The 13065-nt window shown below is 44.7% G+C and overlaps 1 protein-coding gene across 2 annotated transcripts in view; it reads left to right on the top strand.

Annotated features, from left to right (window-relative positions):
* LOC106608926 (trithorax group protein osa) overlaps positions 1-11437 on the top strand; it is a 106663-nt gene extending 95226 nt beyond the window's left edge. For both annotated transcript variants that reach the window (XM_014207151.2, XM_014207153.2), the window contains 4 exons: positions 6529-6645; positions 7142-7214; positions 7794-8026; positions 8153-11437. In XM_014207151.2, the coding sequence (XP_014062626.2) occupies positions 6529-6645; positions 7142-7214; positions 7794-8026; positions 8153-9226 (1497 nt within the window). In that variant the 3' untranslated portion in view covers positions 9227-11437. The remainder of the gene's footprint in view (positions 1-6528; positions 6646-7141; positions 7215-7793; positions 8027-8152) is intronic.
* Positions 11438-13065: the final 1628 nt, after the last annotated feature.

The raw sequence follows: 13065 nt of genomic DNA, 5'->3' as shown, positions 1-13065 counted from the left end.
ATATCCTGGCTTCAGGGCCTGAGCTACAGGCAGTTTACTTTGGGCAGGAAGTGGAGAAAAAAGGGGCCTAGCCCTAAGAAATTTTAAGATGTTTTAATCAGGGATCATTCCATTACAGGAAGGCTATCATAGGTCTGGGCAAGAAGTTTCTCCATGAAGTTAAACTCAGACATCTCAGAATTCGTCTTGCCCACTTGACACATCAAAGTAGCCCAAGAAACATTCCTGAATAAAGCCCTGATCGTCCACATACCTAACGATAACTACCACCCGTGAGTGACAACTAATGGTTTCTTCCATTTGCCATGCAAGAAAATGCGCTGCGTCAACCTGTCTTTTAATGGATCATGTGTTGGAAGCTATCAAATCATTCTGAAAAAATGTTTTGACATCCCAGAGAAGACAGTAGAAACGTCCATTTGCTCAGGCAGTAAAGCACCGTAACATGCAGTTACTTCTGCAAGCTCCTAGGAGTGCAGCAACAAGGACATTGACAATGGCTCATTGCGGGACGAAGCAATGTGCCCCCTAAAAGCCAACTCTTACATGGTCAAATTGCAGTATCCCTGTTTCTTCTTACCTTCCCGTTGTGTTGCACAGTTTGAAAAAGGCAGACCTTCATCCATTACATCTGATGTGGGCAATAAAAGGGGTTCGTCAACAAACAATAAACTACATAGTCGTTAGCGTTAGCTAGCCATCGTGGTGGAGAAAACTGCTCTCTGGTAGCCTGCTAGCTAGCAAGTAGCTACCTGCTACTGATGTTAGCAGGGAAAATTGAAGTACCGTAATTTCCGGACTATTGAGCGCACCTGAATATAAGCCGCACCCACTGAATGAATTTTTTATTTTTATTTTGAACATAAATAAGCCGCACATGTCTATAAGCCGCAGGTGCCTACCGGTACATTGAAACAAATTAACTTTACACAGGCTTAAACAAAACACGGCTTGTAACAAAAATAAATAGACTTTAACGAAACACGGCTTGTAACAAAAATAAATAGGCTTTAACGAAACACGGCTTGTAACAAAAAATAAAAAATTTGCAGTAAACAGTAGCCTACCAAGAAAGTCATTGGTCACTATCTTCCTCCTGTGCACTGAAACCACTGAAGTCATCTCCTTCGGTGTCGGAGTTGAATAGCCTCAGAATTGCTTCATCCGATATTGGATCGTTTTCATTGTCGCTCTCCTCATTTTCATCCGGAGGCAATTCCCTCGCTGAGCCCTCTTCAACACGCAGCAGTCCAGCCTTTCGAAACCCGTTGATGATAGTGGATTTTTTGACAATGCTCCACGCTGTCAGGACCCTCGCCGGCCACAAAAAAGTTGTTTGACCTTAACCCGTTCGGCATTTTCATTGGTCTAATGAAAGCTTCATGCCGCCAAAAAACTGAGAATGTGTTTTTTTTTTAGAAAAAAATTGAAAGCGGGAAAAATCCATATATTAGCCGTGTCATTGTTTAAGCCGCGAGGTTCAAAGCGTGGGAAAAAAGTTGCGGCTTATAGTCCGGAAATTACGGTAAATGGCACTAACTTGACACAAAAATGAAGTTCTAAAACCAAGAAAACAATATCTACTGTAGTTTAAAGAAACTAATTTGAATGGAATAATATCCTAAAAATGCTCAACTATCACTTTTCACTATTTCAATCTCAATCTATCCAAATATGTCACCAAACTCTAAATCACACATGGTAGTACTAGGTTCATTCTCTGAGCCTTTGATTGGATGGACAACATGTCAGTTCATACCTCAAAAGATTTGATTGGTTGGAGAACGACCTTCGGGAAGTTGTCATAATTACCATGGGTCCATGGAATGGGTGAGGAGCACGAGCCTCCTAGGTTTTGTATTGAAGTCAATGTAGCCGGATGAGGGCGGAAAATAGCTGTCCTCCTGCTACACCATGGTGCTACCCTAGAGGGTGCTGTTCAGACTACTGTAGACCATTGCAAAACTGTTTTAATCAGCTATTTGGTGACGTGAATATATTTAGTATCGTTTTATCTAAAATGATAACTCCACTGGGGTGTGTGTGTGTGTGTGTCGGTGCGGCTGGCTTCCGGGTTAAACGGGCATTGTGTCAAGAAGGGGTCGTGTTTGCCTCGTTAAAAATAAAGGTTAAAATAAATAAAAAATCCGAAGGGCGATCGGCTCTCGACCTTCGCCTCTCTCTAGTCTGTACGGGAGTTGCAGCAATGGGACAAGACTGTAACAAACAAAAAAAACATTACACAGATCCCATACACAATAGATTCAGATTTCAAATGCTTCTCATGAACACACATACACTCAGCTACACACACACACACACACACGTCTCTTCCTCTTCTAGCCTCTGCCTCAGTTGGGGCTGCATTGGTGTGTATACATTCCTGTTCCATACAGAGACTAGGCCAACTGTACTTTGATTTTAAAATTGGAGACATCGGAATGAGAAAGGGGAAAACGCGCAGAAGTACTTGTTGTTTCGATTATAGAGTTCTGTACTGTGGTGAGAAACGACATGAGTAGTGGAGACAGGCAGTATAAGCAACAATAAGAACATACATTAAGAACATACATTTTCAACATAATCTCTCTGTTTGCTCCTGTTTAGAGCCCACACACACCATGCTCGTACACACACACACACAGCAGCATCTATATCCAGACTCACAACGTGTGTGTGTGTGTGTGTGTGTGTGTGTGTGTGTGTGTGTGTGATATGCCCCACACTGTAATAATACAGTACATGTTATCCTAATCTGTTCAACACACATTTGAATGCCAAGTGGATTAAAACACTGCTTGTCACGGTATAGAGCTAGACGCTCGTCACACACACACACACTCACACACACATTCCCTTGCAGACAGTGAGAGAGAGAAGGGGGAGAGAGAGAAAGGTGTGTGTGGGTTATTTGAGAAGGAGGGAGCTTCCCAGTGTTTCTCTTGCCTGTCGTGAGAAGGTAGCAAGGCATAGTGTGTGTTGTCTGTTAAAAGAGGGAGACAGAGAGAGAGATACAGATAGAAAGAAAAAGTGTTTATATTGGCTCAATGTCACTCAACACATACACAGACACACACACACACAACACACTGCAATACTAGGAGGCTACAGTACAGTAGCCCAGTAAAAAAAAAATCTAATCAGTTTGGAACATTTTTCTGATGTAAGTGGTATATTTTCAAAACTCTATGTACACAACTCTAAACCGATAACAGTTGTAGTTCTCCCTATCTTATGTTCCGATGTCATGTGCGTCGTAAGGGACAGACCAAGGCACAGCGGGTATAGTGCTCATCTTCCTTCTTTTAGAGAGAACACTCAAACAAAATAAACAAACGACAAAATAGTTCCGTAAGGCACACAGGCTATACAGAAAACAGCCACCCACAAACCCAAAGGAAAAAAGGGCTGCCTAAGTATGGCTTCCAATCAGAGACAATGAAAGACACCTGCCTCTGATTGGAAACCATACTCGGCCGCACATAGAAAACGAACATTGAAAATGAAAACTAGAACAAATCCCCTCTAAATAAACCAACCCCAAAACACACAGAAACAACACCCCCTGCCACGCCCTGACCATACTACCATGACCAATGACCCCTTTACTGGTCAGGACGTGACATCCGAACCTTTGATTCATTGGGGTTTGACACATTTTCCGTGGAATACCATGAGAACATTTTGTTTAGTCACCAATACATCAGATATTGATAGACCATGTAATCCAATAGCAAAAAATAGAAGATACACATTTCAAAACTGTTCTTTTTGAAGTGCTGAAGAGAACAATAGGGTTTTCCATACGGTATTTGACTATATGACGTGCACCATTTTTTTTTTAAATCATTTGTATCCAACCAGAAGTAAACAGAAGAATTCTATGACACTGTCGAAATTAGGCCCAGGGCGTTGTGATACGCAGTAATGATAATATTACAATAGCCTCTACGCCTATCGGTGTTGAACACAAGCAAGATAGGCTTCTGTCAAATGCTTGGGCGTGACCGTCCACGGTTCTGTTGTCCCTTGTGTACCGCCTTTAGAGAAAGTGTCGCACGTACGCGCACACACAAACACACACACACACACACACAATGAGTTTGAATAGGGAGAGGGTGAAGCTTTGTTTGGGTTGGCCAAATGTCTGCGGAAAGGGAGGGAAGGTGACAACACTGGCCTGGAGTGATAGCGAGAGAGAGAGAGAGAGAGAGAGAGAGAGAGAGAGAGAGAGGGTGTGTGTGATAGAGAGAAGAAAAGGACAGACAGAGGGAGAGCGAGAGAGAGAGAGAGAGACTAAAAGCAACATTGAAATTCTCTCATTTGAACCAGCAGCAGCCTAGCTACCCCAGATAACAGATTCTGTTGCCGCCGGCGACCCATGGTGCATTGCATTCCACTCCTGGATGGATCAGAGGGTTACTAGCTGATGAGGAGCGAGAGTGCTGCTCTGCCATCTACTGGTTGTTGTTGGAAGTGTATGAGTCTTCCATAGAGGTTCAACTGGCTGGCTAGTTTTAGGGTGATATTGAACTAAACAGGATTGATTGATTTCTTTCCAGCAGTGGCCTGCTTCGGTATGTTCACAAATCAGGGTAGTGACATTACAGTATTTCATTATTACAAGCAGATATCCTCTCTCTCTCTCTCTCTCTCTCTCTCTCTCTCTCTCTCTCTCTCTCTCTCTATACCCCTTCCCTGCGTCCATCTTTCTCTTATTCTCCCCTCTCTCTGTCTCCAGCTCTCTACGCCCCTATTCGCTCTCTACCCGCTTTCTCTTTCTCGCTCCCCTTCAATCCCCCCCTCTCTCTATCTAGCCCTCTCTCTATCTAGCCCTCTCTCTCCTCTCTCTATCTAGCCCTCTCTCTGTCTCTCACTCTCTCTCTCTCTCTCTCTCTCTCTCCCTCTCTATCTAGCCCTCTCTCTCTTCTCTCTATCTAGCCCTCTCTCTCTCGCTCTCTCTCTCTCTCTCCCTCTCTATCTAGCCCTCTCTCTCTCTCTATCTAGCTCTCTCTCTCTCTCTCTCTCTCTCTCTCTCTCTCCCTCTCTATCTAGCCCTCTCTCCATCTAGCCCTCTCTCTCTCTCTCTGAGAGGTTGTGTAGGTTGGATCAATAGCTATTACCAGCACTGCTGCTGACATGTCATTCATTTCCACTGCAAGAGAGGCCTGATACTCCCTCTAGGTGTAGACACACACACACACACTACACCATGGTAGACAGGATTACTGCTGGTTAATTTTACACACACACACACCCACGGGTGCGCACACACACACACACTACACCATGGTAGACAGGATTACTGCTGGTTAATTTTACACACACACACACACACGGGTGCGCACACACACACACACTACACCATGGTAGACAGGATTACTGCTGGTTAATTTTACACACACACACACACACACACATGGGCGTGCACACACACACATTACACCATTTTAGATTGGACTACTGCTGATACACATGATACACAAGTACACACGTGTACTCGCATACACACACACACACACACACACACACACACACACACACACACACACACAGCTCTCGGTGTATGCGTGTATGGTTTCTATGTATTCATTGCGCATGCTGTTTTGGAGCGGATTTCCATGTTAGTGAGGAGGTGAATCTGCAGTGATAGCCATTTATTGACTGTCTGTTAGGGCGAGGAGGAGACAATAAAACAGACGTGTAGGTCTGATATGGCCTTTAACACCTTCTAGCTACACACACACACACACACACACACACACACACACACACACACACCTGCCTACCAACACAATCAATGTCTTCAATGTCCATGGCCAAAGCTATTATAAGATGGGTCCGGCAGCTCTGTTGGTTACAGCCGGGCGCTAGCCCTTATCGCTTGAGGTAAAAGCTGTAAATAATATATATGCTTTACATAGATGAGGAGCCCGAGAAAAGCTGAGAATACACAGAAAGAGGAGGAAAGAGAAGGAGCCGTAGGGAAAGCGAAAGGAACGAGAGAGCGTAATGTCTCGACGGTGTTTCAGTGAAGAGAGGAGTGGAGGAAAGGAGAAGTGTGTGTCCTTCTCTCCTTTTCCATTTAAGCCGTCTATCAACCCCAAGTGAGATGCATGGTGACGGGAAGAGCTTAGGGGTTGTGTGCGTGTGTGCGTGTGCGTGTGTGTGCGTGTGTGTGTGTGTGTGTGCGTGCGCGAGCGCATGGTGGCGGCAGGGAAAGGCTATGCATCTTTGGAATGTGCTGGCTTTGTGATAACCGGAGGAGAAAGGGATGGGGGGGTTGGAGGGAGTGAGAGAAGGAGGGATGGAGGGAGGGGACGGGGGAACAACTGATTGGGGACTGTATAAATGGCCAACACAAACAAATAGCTTTGGCAGGGAAACGACTAGTTTGGCTGTGACATTTATCTCAGAACCCAGAATCAAATCTTGTGTGCGTTTCTGTCCTGATGGTCTTGCAGATCGATGATGGAAAACATTTTTTCTGACCATTTTCCCTCCATCCCTCTCTCTCTCTCTAACCAGGAGCAGACCCCAGGCATGGTCTCTCGTCTCCAGGACCCGTCAGTCCCCCGTCCAGCCCAGACCACCAACTACAACCTGATGCTGAAGAGCCAGCTCATGAGGAAGCACCTCCAACAGGTAGTGGCTGAAGGAGGGATGAGTGGAGAGAGACAGAGACAAACAGAAAGAGAGAGAGAGAGATTGGGTTTTTGAAGAATGTTCACTTTCGCAGTGATCCATTGAAAGTTGTGGCCAGGGTCTTTTTGTAAGTAGCCTACGTAGGTCTTTGTGTAAGTAGCCTACGTAGGTCTTTGTGTAAGTAGCCTACGTAGGTCTTTGTGTAAGTAGCCTACGTAGGTCTGTGTGTAAGTAGCCTACGTAGGTCTGTGTGTAAGTAGCCTACGTAGGTCTTTGTGTAAGTATCCTACATAGGTCTGTGTGTAAGTAGCCTACGTAGGTCTGTGTGTAAGTAGCCTACGTAGGTCTGTGTGTAAGTAGCCTACGTAGGTCTTTGTGTAAGTAGCCTACGTAGGTCTGTGTGTAAGTAGCCTACGTAGGTCTGTGTGTAAGTAGCCTACGTAGGTCTGTGTGTAAGTAGCCTACGTAAGCCATAGACTGACGTTGTGTTCTCCAGGAGCAGAAGAGGCAGATGGAACAGATGAACGGACCACAGATGGCTGAGTGTCAGCAGGGGGCACCGTTTACAGGTACAGTCAAACCGTGGTGAAAAAAAGTACTGTTGTCATTGAGTAAAAGTAAAGATACCTGAATAGAAAATGACTCAAGCAAAAATGAAAGTCACCCAGTAAAATACTACTTGAGTAAAGTCAAAACGTATTTGTTTTGAAATATGCTTAAGTATCATAAGTAAATGTAATTGCTAAAATATACTACCTATGTATCAAAAATAAAAGTATAAATCATTTCAAATTCCTTATATTAAGCAAACCGGACGGCACCATTTTCTTGTTTTTTAGATTTATAGATAGCCAGGGGCTATCTTCTCCAAACTAAGCTTGTGTGTTTAGTGAGTCCGCCAGATCAGAGGCAGTAGGGATGACCAGGGATGTCTATTGATAAGTGTGTGAATTGGATCATTTTCCTGTCCTGCTAAGCATTCAGGACAGTATTTTTAGGCGTCAGGGAAAATGTATGGATTCCAGTAATAATCTTGGCTTTCAATACCACCAGAAAACAGGCAGCGTTCCAACTCAACATGACATGAAATCAGAAGTATGGATGTTCTCAGCCTTACTCTCTTCTCCTTCCCTGTCTCCCCTCTCTAGGTGGTGGCCGGCCTCTCCCCCCAGATTGTGGTGGTGGCGGAGGCTACCCCATGGGCGGTCCCCAGCTATCCCACGGAGGTCCCCTCCCTTCTGGGCCCGGCCGCCTCTCCCTTCCCCCTGGCCATCCAGGCCACCCCGGGCCCCCAGGATCTCTCACCCAAGTGGGCCGCCCAATAGGAGGCTTCATGGGTGGGCCTCCAGGTTCCAAGCAGTCCCTCTACCACCCTCCACAGGTAAGATAGACATTGCCCATTGGCCCTGCATAGCGGAAACTTGTCTATCTCAAACAAGCCAGTAATTGTTGTGTTTTTTGTGTGTTTCCCTTGCATTCTCCTGACTTTCCTTGCTGTTGTCTACAGGTGGGCGAGTTTGTTGGTGCCGGTGGTATGCCAATGAGACAACCACAGTTACCGCACGGCATGATGGTAATGGGCGGTCTGGCTGGTCCTCCAAGGCCAGGGATGCAGCAGCAGGTGTCCAGGACAGGGATGACAATAGGGGGTTCGGTGCCCGGGTCGGGACCTGGATCAGGGTTACCACCTGGTCACCCCCAGCACCCACAGCATCTACGCCAGGCTCTGCATCATGGTGGTGGAGGGGCGCCACTCCCACGAATGATGTTCCCCGCCCAGCAAGCTCATCAACAACAACAACAACAACAACAACAACAACAACAACAGACTGCAATGTGGCCTCCGCAGCAACAGGGGGGGATAGTGAACGCCATGCAGCAGTGCATGCCTTGCGGTGACTCCCACATGGACCAGTCGGCCAATCACCAGCAGCCGCGTGGGCATGTTTTTCCTGGAGGGGGCGGGGCTTCAAACGGAAGTTGTGGTCAGAACCCTAACGCCCAGTTTACCCAGCAGGCATTGCGGTCGGGGATGCCCGGTGGCGGTGGGAACAATTTTGCCCCCCACCAAGGACCTCCGTCGTTACCCTCCAACCAGGGGGTTGGGGTGCCTTCCTTACCTAGCAGACTGATGCAGAAGCTGGGTGTCTCCGTGGCAGGGCAGCCCCTACCCTCCATGGTCCACCAGGGGCTCCAGGCCGGTATGCGACCCAGGGGACCCCTCTCTGCCCTGGCCGGGATGAAGCCCGGTCCTCCTGGTATGATCCACCCAGGCCACGGCATGGCCCCACCAAGCTACCCTGCCTCTGGGGCCGCCATCGCAAAACACCCCCATTCTCATCCACACCAACATCAACACCCCCATGGGCCTGGATATGGACCAGGACAGGGGAACCCCGGACACAAGCTACCCCCATATGAATACAGTCAGCAGGGCCAGAGCAATGGGGGGATGGGGGGTAGGCCGGGAGGAGGTGGAGGAGGAGGGGAGGTAGACTTTATTGACACTCTGGTGGGGTCCAATGAGGACTGGCTGAACAACCTGACTATGATAGACGAGTACCTGGAGCAGAACTCATAGGAGGGGGGTCAAAGGTTAGAGATTATAGTTCAGGGGTTAGGGGTCAGTTTGTTGACCTCTCAGCTGTATAGAAGTGACGTGGTTCTGGGGTGTGACAGGGAAAGGGGTTATTACAGGCTTATGAAGGTTTATAACAAGGTGTGTGTACCTTTCTAGAAACTTCTACCTGAGTGGACGTTTTTGAATGAATGTGATTGGTTGTGTCGGAGTGATGCACTACAAAGCCAACTGAATTCTCGAACGTCCAACCCAAACTTCGAACTCCCACTATACCCAAAATGGTTCCACTCCCCACAAGTCCGCTGTCCGATATCATCGGTTGCCATTTTGGAAAGAGGGAATGGCCCAAACGGAACACAGGGAATATATGGAACCTCATAATGCTGGGAAACAGAAGCTGAAGCTTAACTCCAAAGAGCTAGCAGCAGAGTAGTAACCTAGCGTAGCAGGGGTAAAAGAGCGAGATGTTCCACATTCTGGTCCTGACAAGAAAAACTCCCCCGACAGTACATTTTATCTTCTGCTGTTCGACCTATCCAGTACATGTGGAGGAGGAGTTAAGATGGAGTGTAGCCTTGTTAACGTCCTAAAGCGGAAGCAGGCGTATTTATCTGGTTTTAGTCTTTCCGCTGAGGGTGGCAGAGTAGTGGAGTCCAAACATTTTCATTGGCTGTTTCTGTGTCTGTTGCTAGGGCAGTGGACTAATGAAGTTATTTGAAATCCTCTCCCCTGTAGGGATTTCTCCTAACAAAGGGATAGGTGTATAAAACACACTGTGATTGGATGAAATCAATGTCCTCCAGCATGCAATTGGTCCAATGTTTTTCAGTGCAATGTTGTGGTCTGTACTAAATTGAATTTTGTTTCAAAGTATTTTGGTGTGATTTGGAAGCACAGTGAAAAATAAAGATTCCAGATTTTAACCAATCCAATTAGCTCCTGCTCTCACATAATGTCTTTGAGCCAATAAAATATGAATATACAGGGAAAAACAGCCAATCCCTGATCAGTTTGGGGTAATATCTATCACTGGTTGGCCAAAGGAACTACAGAGATGGTCTGCCATTGTTTCCATGGTAAATTGCCATCACTATTTTGATCGTGAACGGGAGTGTGGGGGCTTGTACATAGTAAACTATTTTGTAAAATATGTTTTTGGTAAACTGTATCATACACAAAAGAGAAGTACACATATTTATACTTCTTTTCTGCAGCTTAAGTCTACAGATTCCCTTTGTACATAAATTATCAAAAAATTATAAACAAACACACATAAATGCTGCAAAAAACATTGAAATTATAGCTCACAAAATAAAATCTGTTTTACACTAGAATAACCTTATTGTAATTTGTTTGAAATATGCAAGACAATACAATTAGTGTAGTTTTTTCCAGTAATACTGTGTATTACAATGTTATTACATATTTGTTATGTTTTTGACATAACTCGAGTCCTGGTACCCCAATGGCAAAGGCTTCTTTTGAAAGTGGGTTTTGAACATACACAATACACACACCATTGCAAGATACTGTTCCACACACATACCCACCTACACACACACACACACACACACACACACACACACACACACACACACACACACACACACACACACACCCTCTCTCACTCTGGCAGTACCCATACCTGTGAGGTCAAAGTTCATCATCTCGGTCCATCTACTGTACTGTAATGTCTTTGTTCACAGGCAATATATCCATAGACTTAGACATTGTCAACATTACATAATCCAAAACAACAACATAACCTGTTTGATCTGTATTACCATATCACAAGGTAAAGAACACAGCCTAACTTAAAGTGGAAGCCACTATCATAGAATCACCACACGCTATGAAGATGCATTAGTCTATAGTCTAGAGTCGCCTCTTCTCCTTGTCTCCTTTCCTTCATTCACACAGATTTGAAAGAAACGGACAGGTGGCAAATAGGCTTCCGCCATACTGCTTTCACATATCCGATATCTATCCTTTCAGATTAGTGCTGATAAAGGGGAGACTAGGAAAGGATGCTTCTGTAGATTATTAGGATGCACCCCCATTACAGTTTCCCCTACCTTTGGACCACACAGGCTGGTGGACAATGACTTAAAAGCCATGAAAAGAGGTTAATCGACTATCTGTGATTTTATTTTTTGTTTTTTTGTCTTGATATTTTTTGGATTTAAAATAATAAACTGTATAAATGGGAGAGAAAAAATATGTTGTCTGATGTTTTTATTCCACATGGGTCTTGCCCAGTCTCTTGTTCTGTTTTTCCTCTTGTTTTTTTTATACTTCCCTTCTTTTTCCTGCCCAAAGTATTGCCTAGTTTAATTACCATGCCTAAACAATAGCCTTCCACTCCCTCTCCTTCTCCCTTTGTCTAACAGGCATCACATTGACCCCCATTCCACATTCCGTGATGTTAGTGAGTAGCCGCCTCAACGGGTCATTCTAATAAGAACTACACAAAGAACCTGCAGGACGTTCTAGATTCCACACAGAACACATACGGTCCCTTCAGAAAGTATTCACACTCCTTGACTTTTTCCCCCCCAAAAAATGGTGCTACAACCTGAATTTAAAATGGATTAAATTTAGATTTTGTGTCGCTGAGCTACATACTATACCCCATAATGTCAAAGTGGAATTATGTTTTTTTGAAGAGTTTACAAATTAATTAAAAATGAAAAGCTGAAATGTCTTAAGTCAATAAGTATTCAAACCTTTTGTTATGGCAAGTCAAAAATAAGTTCAGGAGTAAAAATGTGCTTAACAAATCACATAATAAGTTGCATGGACCAGTAATAGTGTTTAACACAAAGACTACCCATCTTTGTACCCACACATACAATTATCTGTAAGGTCCCTCAGTCGAGCAGTGAATTTCAAGCACAGATTCAACCATAAAGACCAGGGAGGTTTTCCAATGGTTCGTAAAGAAGGGCACCTATTGGTAGATACGTTTTTAAAAAAGCAGATGTTGAATATACACTACCGTTCAAAAGTTTGGGGTCACTTAGAAATGTCCTTGTTTTTGAAAGAAAATAACATTTTTTGTCCATTAAAATAACATCAAATTGATCAGAAATACAGTGTAGACATTGTTAATGTGGTAAATGACTATTGTAGCTGGAAACGGCAGATTTTTAATGGAATATCTACATTGGCGTACAGAGGCCCATTATCAGCAACCATCACTCCTGTGTTCCAATGGCATGTTGTGTTAGCTAATCCAAGTTTATAATTTTAAAAGGGTAATTGATCATTAGAAAACCATATCTCAGACTGGCCAATAAAAAGAAAAGATTAAGATGGGCAAAAGAACACAGACACTGGACAGAGGAACTCTGCCTAGAAGGCCAGCATTCTGGAGTCGCCTCCTCATTGTTGATGTTGAGACTGGTGTTTTGCGGGTACTATTTAATGAAGCTGCCAGTTGAGGACTTGTGAGGCGTCTGTTTCTCAAACTAGACACTCTAATGTACTTGTCCTCTTGCTCAGTTGTGCATCGGGGCCTCCCACGCCTCTTTCTATTCTGGTTAGAGCCAGTTTGCGCTGTCCTGTCAAGGGAGTAGTACACAGCATTGTACGAGATCTTCAGTTTCTTGGCAATTTCTCGCATGGAGTAGCCTTCATTTCTCAGAACAGGAATAGACTGACGAGTTTCAGAAGAAAGTTCTTGGTTTCTGGACAATTTGAGCCTGTAATTGAACCCACAAATGCTGATGCTCCAGATACTCAACTAGTCTAAAGAAGGCCAGTTTTATTGCTTCTTTAATCAGGACAACAGTTTTCAGCTGTGCTAACATAATTGCAAAAGGGTTTTCTAATGATCA

Source organism: Salmo salar, chromosome ssa07, assembly GCF_905237065.1.
Source record: "Salmo salar chromosome ssa07, Ssal_v3.1, whole genome shotgun sequence".
NCBI classification, from domain to species: Eukaryota; Metazoa; Chordata; class Actinopteri; order Salmoniformes; family Salmonidae; genus Salmo; species Salmo salar.
The sequence above is the reverse complement of the archived record's forward strand: the minus strand, read 5'-3'. Positions and strand labels throughout refer to the sequence as shown.